Genomic DNA, 10,420 nt, shown 5'->3' with positions numbered 1-10,420 from the left:
GAGTTCCCTGACAGGTTTTCCCTTCATCCCGCAGTTCGTAAAACACAGTGTGTTAACACTTTTGCAACGTGTACACTCCCAGCCTGCCTGGCGCTGACTGTCCTCTGAGTCACCGCAATACAGGCAGACGGGCCACGGGCAGCCGACGAGAAGCATGCGTGTCTGTCCCGTCATGTACTCGTATGTGTCCTGTCTATCCCGTAATGGACGTTCCTTGCTTGTCCCTCAAAATTTACGTTATTATTATGATTCACTTAATATAAATTTATGCTGCTATGAAAAAAGCTCCTAGATTTATTGAATTTCGAGTTCCGCTTGCGTAGGGCTGGGCGATATGGCCAAAAACATTATCACGATAAAAATTTTCATATCAGTCGATATCGATAATTATCATGATAAATGTCAGATCATTATTTCTTTCAAGTTTAAAGGCAGATTTTTTTCTCCTGAGTGAAAGTTGAAGAAACCAGACAGTTAATTGGTAAATTAAACAACTCTTTATTTTAAGAACACAACACTTGCCAAACAGCAGAAACATTAAACAAATCTGTTAGCTGCCCGGTCTGCAACACGCACGCGCACTCGCGCAGTATTTTGTGCGCATGCACGTATCATGTGCAAAGCAAGAACATTTATCAAACTTTTGTTAAAATTATATCGAGGAAAATTATATCGCGATAATTACCGTTATCCAATTATCGCCAAGCTCTACGCCTGCGGTTGCCTTGGCAGGGCCAGACCAAATGATTTTGCGGGCTTTATATGGCCCGCGGGGCGGACGTTCCCCACCCCTGGGCTAGAACGATGTACATACTGTTGTAGACTATTACTCAAAAATAATCTTTTTCTCTTCCTTAAAACACCATAATGAACAGAAACTACAAAACAAACACACAAAAAACACACTTCTGTGTGATCGTAAATAAAGCACTGCTGCCTCTCGGCGTCCTTAATATCTTGGATTCACGCAGAAACAAAGCTGTTGGCGCTGAACTTAGATGTTCACGGAAGGGTCTTGGCCAAAATCGGCCAAAACTTCAAAGTTCAGTTTAGCGAAATTTCGTTCTTAAAACAAATTACAAGGTATAAATTCTTCATGTTCAGGTTAGCGAAAATCCATATACTGAACGTTCTTATAGCGGGGTATGAGTGTATTTCCAATCCACAAGTATTAAAAGGGAACTGCAATGATATTTTTATATTTCAGGGTTAGAAAGAATGGGTAGTGATGAGTGAATTTCAAACCACAATAAAAGTCAAATGTACACAGTAACACCTAAAACCTCCAATTTACATCACAAAATAAGACAAAATTTCCAGGTATGTTCTGTGATTCAGAATGAGGCAAGAAAACTTCTGGTGAGGTGTAGCGGCCCTATTAATTTGTAAACAAGCAATAGAATTATTGCACTCAATTTCAAGATGGTTTTGCCAACAAATACAACTTACTTAATAACTCTGCATGCAGGTCACATTGGAACATTACCTATGTGAAGTCCGCTGCACAACCTATACTTATTCGTTCATACATCTCATTAGATTAGTCATTACACTGACTAATGAGCAGGAAGCTTTACTTCACATCACAACTCATACAAACTTTCACTCTTGCCTGTGGCAAGACCAGGGGTTTGTGACATGGCGACTATACAGTACTTTCACAAAGTGAAGGATTTTGTGCTTAATTTGGAATTTTTAAAATTTTGTGATACCGTTGAATAATTTACTTTGTTACCGAGATTTAACTATTTCTAATTGTTTGCATTTTGTGCACCAGATCTCCTTCAAAAAAACCTAATAATATACTATTAAAAAGAGCCGTGTTTAAAATCAATGATAACAATCATATAAAATGTGATCATATGGACAATGAATCCCAAAGTCTTCAAATAAAAAGTCTGGATAATGTCCTTACTGTCCCTGTGGTTCTCCGGGAATTGAGTTTGAGAGCTTGGTAGCAGACATCCAGTATTTACTAATGGGTAATCCTAAGGAAACAGACTTATTAGGCTTCCGAGCAATGAAAGTGGCCTATTGTTATTACTAGGATTGTAGCTTTATTGTTATTGTTCTGCACAAACTCACGAACCTTCACGATTTTAAAGACATACTGTACGTGAATTGTGAAAATGCCTATGAAAGATTGTACGCTTTGGCCATTATTTTGAAATGTTTGCAAAAACTAGGTGTTTTTAAAAAATCATCACTTTTGAAACTAGTTTAAGTACATATACTCATCATACTCCTAAATGCTTTGCACTTGCACTTCACAGGTTTTAGCAACACTTCACAAACACCACATAACATCATCTATACAAAAGCAATATTACACGATAAGAGGTCTTGTTGAAACGGCCCATATTCCCCACCACCACTTTTTCTTCTAAATGTGGATTGCAACAGTGATGTGTGTCCGCAGCTGTTCATTCTGCAACTTAGACTTGAGCTTCCTTGGAAGCCTTTAAAACTGCTCAGTTTTCTAGTTTAATATTGTTGAGTGCTTGTATTTTAATAAAATGGGTAATGACACGAGGCAGTATATGAATATGCAGGGGTTTCATTGTCTTATCCACTGTGTTTAATTAAGAAAAGTATATCACTTGATACTTAGACAGCTGAGACATTTCAGCAGATAAGCAGTGTACAAAAGTAGTCGCTCAGTCTGGAGACCAGATTACTAGACATCTTATAAGACTGTAATTGTTATTTGCTGCAATTTGCTACTGTAATTGTTATTTGCTCTGAGGCTAGAATTTCCAGAGGGTGCCTAAGACGTGATATAATCATGAGGTGCAAATGAGGTGCACAAAAATAGACAAGAACAGCAGGACAGCAGGTGAAGAAGTATGAAGACGACACAAGACAGAATGGGTTACACATTTACAATTTACCTTAGGCACTGGACTTCAGATGTTGGACACTGAAGGGACTTTGTCTATGTTAAGGAAAAGGTACAAAAGAGACCAGGCCATTCAGCCCATCTAAACTGTTTAGTTGCTAATAACTGACCCAAGGACCTCAATTCTTAAAAGATGTCAGTGTATTGACTTTGACAACAGAGTATCATGTTTCAGAACTAGTAAAAGATAATTGGATATACTGTAATAGTTGCAAAAAATCCTCCGGTCTCACTAACATGCACTGATGTTGCCAATAGAGCAAATAGTGCTTTCAAACGGATTTGGAATTGTGGCATTTGTTACTATTAAACAATGTTAATGATATGGTGAAAAGCAGTTGCATATAACTACTAACAAATACACTGTGCTTTAACCTTTTAATAATAATTGTACACCAGGGGTCTCAAATCTCTGTCCTGGACGGTCTGTGTGTGCAGGTTTTAAATTCAGTTGGGATTCTAATGACCTACAGTAGATCATCTTAAATATAACAATTCAACAACTTCTCCCAGCTCTTCAGATGCATATGCTGTGGCATTCTTTGATGCAGTTTGGAAGAACCCTGCTTCAGACCAGCCAATAATACTGAAGATTTACTACCACCTAGTGTCCAGGCTTCATTCCCAACACCAGACCAACTGCAGAACCAACAAAGGAAAAGACCATTCAAGAAAAATGTTTCTTGTCTATGCTCATAATAAGCCTAAACACCATTTTTCCCCAAGAATGCTCTGTGAAAAACCTGCTGCGGCTAGTCCTGAGAATTTTTGGAAAAAATACTTTGTTGGTGAGACATCCATAGATCAATGAACAGTATGTACAGCAGCAATATATCTGTCTCTACTTTGTACTGCAATTTAAAATTAGTCATTTTGTGATTTGAAGGTTTTTCAGACAGAACAGACAAAGAACGTTCTATTTCTGAATTTATTTGACAGATTGCAATTTAATCAAAACTGGTTATAAAGACTTGAAACTGAAAAAGTACACTGCGCAAACTGCCCCCCAAAATCTGAACCTGCCCAACACATGCAAAGATGTTGCCAATTTGTAAAGATCCCACAAATTGTTACAAAACGCTGTGCTTCTGTTCTCTAAGGATAACTGTTTCACTCATTCATTACAGATAGGTTATACACACATTACCTGAGACATATATGCATACAAAACATTTTCTTACTGTTTTAATACCAGATTCTTAACAAAATATACTTTTATGCATATAATATTCTAACCACAATTCAGTAAGGCAGATATTAAAGGCAAACCAAATACAAGCAGAATTCTTTTACTGTAGATCTACTGTAAGAACAAATGTGCATAATAAACCATTATTGTACAATTTAGTACTCCAAAAATGTTCTTGTAACGTTTCACATAGCCATGTGCAATAATGGCAGAGCAAATTATACTGCTACACAAAAGAATGTTTTCATTTTTAAATGTACCATATGTATGTATACAGCACACTATTAGATGGTAAAAAAGATTTAAGGTCAACAGGAAAAAATGATTCTGGTTACACATTTCTATATGTTTGCATGTTTTTTGCATTTAAAAAAATCAAAAGCAGAGGAAGTTCATTTTCAATGCTATTTTTAGATGCTTTCTAATTATTAATTTATTTTTTTAAGTATTTAGGTTTTTATTGAATATCTGGAATGCTTTGAAGAGTTACCTTTGTTCTGGTTTAATTGAAACAGGAAAGGTATCACCATAGCACATTTCTTTTTTTCGATGGGTCTTGTTATCATGGACTGGGAACAGCTTACAGTACGTTTATGGAGGAGTAGAAGTTATTCATACCCACAAGAGAAATGCTTGCAGGAAATGCTGCACTGGACCCACTAGTTTGTAAATAATAATTTTGTTCACATACAACAAAGAAAAAAGGTACTAAGAAGAAGAGCTAATGGAGTAAATCAAGAAAGATCATCTCCTAGAGAAGAAAACACATTTAAATGAAGACTAATGTTACATAAAAACAAAATAAGAACACAGAAATGGAATTCAAAGGCCTCGCCTTCTAAGTTTAAAACTAAAAATGAAATAATCTGGCATTAAATAAAATTCATACATATGACATACACAGAATGGATAACTGTTTTCTGAATCAGAAGTTAACATTTTTCTTGAGAATTATTAGGTGTTAGAATTCACACTCACAAAAAGACACCTGTCTGTAGAAATCTCCTTGTTACTCTGCAAGTTGTTTTACAAAACATTTACCATTCAAAGACTGTCAACGAAGTTGTGAGTGTTACATATTTTCTAAAATACATTTCAATAAACAAACCATGTCAAGACAAGTGTATTAAATTATAATTATATATTTACTGATCCGTTTAGAAAAATGAAACCATGTTAATATCACATATTTAGCAATTCTGCAGAGAATAACTGCATTGTAAAAGTTTATAATTTTAGTATTCAACAAAAAGACTTCATAAGTGTGGATTTGCTAGTTTTTAGTGGACACATTGAGATGAAACGTTCTATGAATCTAATCAATTATTTAAGTATTTGGTCAATTCAAAGATAAAAGTTGTTACTGACAGCTGTAGTGTGGTAAGTGGTAGGCTAAATTTGTGAATGAAACTTCAGAGAACGACAGTACACCTGTTTCGCAGGACTGAAACATCAATGCGTTTCAAAAGTGGCCAATAACGGGACACAGTTTTCAGTTGTTAGGTAAGAAGCTGTCTGATCTCTCGGTGTACGTAGCACAGGAAATCCATATATGAAGCTCCTCCATGTAAACCTTTGTCTTCTACAAGGAACTGACGGAAAAGCATCTCTGGTTTATCTTTCTGCTTAACTATGACAAGCTGCAAAAGAAGATGTTAAAGCTCATATTAACATGAACTAAGGTTTTTTTGCCCTTCCATCAAGCTCAGTTCTCATTTGCATGAGGTCTTCCAAATGTAAATGAAAATACAAAAACACAAAATACAAAAAGATCAATAACATACAAACATTTTAAAATTGTACAGTATGTTACATTTTTTAAAAACAAAAGAAGTATTTACAGCAAAAAAGAAATTATCTTCTTCATGCACACTGCGCTATATTCTGATCATGCCCTTGAATGAAGATTTCTTAATCCATGGAAAAAAAAATGGAAAAAGTTCAACAAGAAAATATGAAAAAAATCCAGGGCCATGTTTACTACTTATTAACAGACTTTACCATAATGAAGTAATTAATTAAAATAATTTCCATACCTTCATTGAATGAGGCCTTTGCTGGGTGATGCAGTCAATAATGAACCTGAGCTTCTTAGAGTAGGGATTATCTAGCTCCGGTAATGAATTCTGAAAAATACAAAATAGGTTTACTGTACTTACCAAGAGCCATTTCAAGTGCAATAATCTTTATTACACTAATTATGTTAAAAGTGTCTTTAACAATATTTTAAGATACACAAAGCTAAATAACAATTAATGGTTTTCTAAACCATATATAAATGGTTTTATAAATTTAACTGCACAGGGAACATGGGATTTACAGTACATGACACATTTTATATAAATAATTTAAATACAGTATACAAGTACCAGTAACATGTTGGCCTGAAGCCTTTTATACTTATTTATATCTATTTAATGTTAGCTTTTTAAAAAAACCTCTGACTCAACATATTACTTTAATTCTAGTAAAATGTATATATCTTAAAATTCAGTATCTAGTGTCAAAAGTGGTACAGCATACTAGCAGCAGCAATTAATTTAAATGGGTACTACTGTATACTTCATCATTTTGTATATAAATGCTGCCAGAAAGGGCAAAAGTTTGTAAAAATTGCCAAGGTAATAACATATCTGCAAAACTCTAAACAGGACATAAAATATTTTTTAATGCACACTCGGAGATCCCAATCTACATATTGTGTATGTTTCTGTCAGCTGGAATATCATGTGCCATTTAAACCTTATCACTAGACGGATAAGGTCTTGGTTAATTTCCACTTTTGTATTACATTTCATTTCTCTTTATAAATATATTTATCATGCATTCAGCTTATCTTGTTATATGATCTTTCAAAATCAGAGAGAATAGGTCATACTTCCATAAAAAATACATCTTTTCGCATATCAATTTTATTCAAACAATAATATTGGAGGTGCCAATAGCTTTTAGTTTCCTGAAAGATATACAGACTGCAGCAATCAGTGCAATTTGCCTAAACCAAATAGTATTACATAGAAATGTGTTCCCAACAAATACAACAAACTCTTTGATTTTTAACTTGTATGTTTAATTTGTGAATGGTTATATCTTGGTAAAGGGAAAGGTGGTGTTTTATAAGCAACTCAATAGGTAATTACTCAAAATACTTAGAAAATTATTTTTAATGATTGCCTGATCATTAATCGGTAGCAAATGCATACAATCTTCAAGGGGAAAGTTGATACTTTAGATGTAAAAATGGAGATGCCATTGGAATAAACCACGGTAGCTCCAAATAAACCTGGGACTCAAATGTTAGGACCAGCCAGCAGTATTAGCCAGTGTGACACCCAATGCTGTCCTTAAGACTTGACAATATCATTTCTCCCCTGCCATCTTCTCAACAAAGACTTGATGTCTTACCGCTTCTGTGCCGATGTGTGCAAATGATGGCACGTTGAAAATGCTCTGGATGAGCTCTGGAGGACAGGACTGGCCCAGCCACAGGAACATGTTCTGTCCATTCTCCAGCAGAAAAATGCCTCCATCAGACAGTCGCTCTTCTGAGCAGCGCACAGGAGAGGGCATCACATCACTGCTCACATCCACATTGTGCTGGCCAAATAACAACACATTTATATGGCATTTCTTACAAAAAGGACATTATCTCACAATTATATCAATTAATTTAAATAATTTTAAGATGGCAGTTTAGAAGCAAGCACATTAAAAAAAACTAAGAGAGACTGTTGTGCAATATGGAGTGTTTTATGAATTTCTAAAAGATTAAAAAAAAAACATAACGGCTTCCACACTTGGTAATTATAAGCAGATTTAATTTAATCTAATTACAGTGCATAACAGAGATCATTATCATACAATCACTTCTAAGATGATAAAATAGCTGTATTTAACTCACTGATTTTAAATTAAAAAAGGATACAGTAGACCACGTAATTAAAACATGTTCCTACTGTAACAGTTGTAACAGTTTTGTTGTATTTGTATCAATTTTATTTTTGCTAAAAACTTTGAAAATTATTTCCATTTGTTAGCAATATATTCAATTATTTATGAATGATAAAAGGACAGAAGAGTTATCTTGCATTTAGTCTCTCAGCTTTATAGAATGACGCTTCTCTGTGTATTTGAAACTGTGAAAACACTTTAAACAGGGAAGCCTAGTAAATATTGTAGAAGGGCAGCAGATGGAGGCTCTTGTCTGAAATCACATTACCCAGAAGGCCATGGTGAATGGCCTACCTGACCCTGCAGAAGACAAATATAATTATAATGAAAAGGGTAACAAGCTAATGTCTGCCAGCAAGCAGAGCCTGTTCCGTCAATTTGGAAAGTGTATAGTTGTAAAGACCATTTACTCACAACGGGCATGAGTCTCGGGTAGAAGTAGACCTGGGTATCTGCCACATCCATGGACATGACCAGCTGTCTGTGATGAGCTCTTTCATCAGTTGAGAGCTCAGGGCTTCCTACAAGGGCAGAGCTCTTCATCAGCCCATTCATGTACACTGGGAAGATCTTCATTGCATCTGGTAGGATCAGCTGTGAAGAATCGAAGGCAGTGCAGGGTCCATTAATTTAACAAAACGTAATGTTTAAAAACTATGTCATGGAAATGACCGTGCTGGAAGAGTAAAAGCATACTATACATCTTGAGCATTAAAAGAAACATTGTGAAATTTTGGCCCATTTTGATCGATAAGCTATTTCTGACCCTGATACACTCAAGTGACTCAGACGTTTGCACAGGCACTAAACTGGATCTTTAGTGAAGAAGCTGATTATATACAGTACAAGTGATGAGGTGACTTTAACCTTGTGGAAAAAAATATGCTAACGTACACAAAGAAAGGAATTCATATTCTCCGCTTAGTAACAGCACACCACCTTTTTGTGGCATTGGTTTGTTGAACCATCACCAAAAGTGGGCTTGACTGAAAAATCTGAAAAGACCACCCTCTTAGCAGTAAGTATGACACAGATGTGCATAACAACATGCTAACTGCTGCGATCAATGGGGAGTTCCAACTGTGCTGATATTTACCGCAGTGTCAAAAAGCACTCCAACTGCATTGATAGATGACAACCTGCTTGGACAATGCTAAATTGATCACGTCCTGTGACCTCACTAGCTGCCCTTCCTATGGACTCATCCCGATGTGATAATGTTCTGCACATCTTTGGGCTGCTCTTATTAATGACTTTCTTGTGAGACGAGAACGGGCACGACACAATGAATTTTCCAGTCATATCTGTTGAATATGGTGTCAACATACAGTACCAGGTACAAAAGTTTACACTTTTATAACCTATAACAATAGCCTGACAATAACTTTGTAAATCTGTTGCAGTTATAAGTGATACAGTATATTTCTCTTGATGCTCAACATGTACAAATCGATTTGGTTTCTCTGATTCAGAAGCATGTACTGTAGATCAACCTAGATGATCAATGACTTTCTTCATGATAAAGGTACAACACAAAGGTCTGTGAGACAGAACCCTAAGGCCTCTCCACAAAGGACTGATGAGAAATTAAATTTTAAATATAAAAGTAAAACAAATATTCCTCACAAAAGAAATACCATGCCTCAAACCGTAGTGCTCAAAGCATAAATTCAGAAACATAAATCAGAATACAAATCAATATGAAAAATGCATTTCTACTTGAGACGGTTCATTTATATTTGAGCTGAAAAGATTCTGAGACAAAAGAAAGAAAACCTGAGGACTCATTCCAAGTAAGCTTATTTTAAGGCAATAAAACCAAACCAAACAAAATGCAATCTGTTCATACATTTGCACAAATTCATACATAAGTGGCAATCAAACTAAATAGCCTCTATTTACTGATGCAATAACAATTACAGTATGAAGCACAGCCTGCAGCATGTTATTGTAAGTTTATGTAAACATGCACACAGTATTTGTATTGCTCAAACAACTAAATCTTGAGTGGAAAAACAATTATAGATGGCACGTTTTCATAGATGGGAGACGATCAACGGGAAGATTGCAATTTGAACATTCTTTCCCCTGCTCAGTGCTTGAATTTGGAGTAACATTTAGCTGACATGCTGTATACTGGGTCAGATAAGTAGTATGTAGAAGTACATACAGTAGATGGTACAGTATATACTGTAGTTGGAAACTCAACAATGTTACTAACATTACAACCAATATGCCTTTGAAATGAGAGGTACTGGATGTAAATCTCATCCTGTACTAAAATACTGAATGGAATTAAAATACAAAACATCGGATCTATGTGTGAAAGTAGATTTTTTTTTACCCATTACATGCAGCCAATATGGGCACAAAACTAATAA

General features: G+C 35.4%; 1 protein-coding gene across 1 annotated transcript in view; it reads right to left on the bottom strand.

Moving 5' to 3' along the window:
- Positions 1–3,813: 3,813 nt before the first annotated feature.
- The window catches only part of sec24d (SEC24 homolog D, COPII coat complex component), a 42,259-nt gene continuing 35,652 nt past the window's right edge, over positions 3,814–10,420 (bottom strand). Inside the window, exons 20-23 of the mRNA XM_088922305.1 lie at positions 8,454–8,633; positions 7,494–7,685; positions 6,125–6,214; positions 3,814–5,728 (exon numbers count right to left, since the gene is read on the bottom strand). Of these exons, the coding sequence (XP_088778431.1) occupies positions 5,588–5,728; positions 6,125–6,214; positions 7,494–7,685; positions 8,454–8,633 (603 nt within the window). The 3' untranslated portion in view covers positions 3,814–5,587. The remainder of the gene's footprint in view (positions 5,729–6,124; positions 6,215–7,493; positions 7,686–8,453; positions 8,634–10,420) is intronic.

Source organism: Atractosteus spatula, chromosome 1, assembly GCF_055471065.1.
Source record: "Atractosteus spatula isolate fAtrSpa1 chromosome 1, fAtrSpa1.hap1, whole genome shotgun sequence".
Lineage (NCBI taxonomy): Eukaryota > Metazoa > Chordata > Actinopteri > Semionotiformes > Lepisosteidae > Atractosteus > Atractosteus spatula.
The sequence above is the reverse complement of the archived record's forward strand: the minus strand, read 5'-3'. Positions and strand labels throughout refer to the sequence as shown.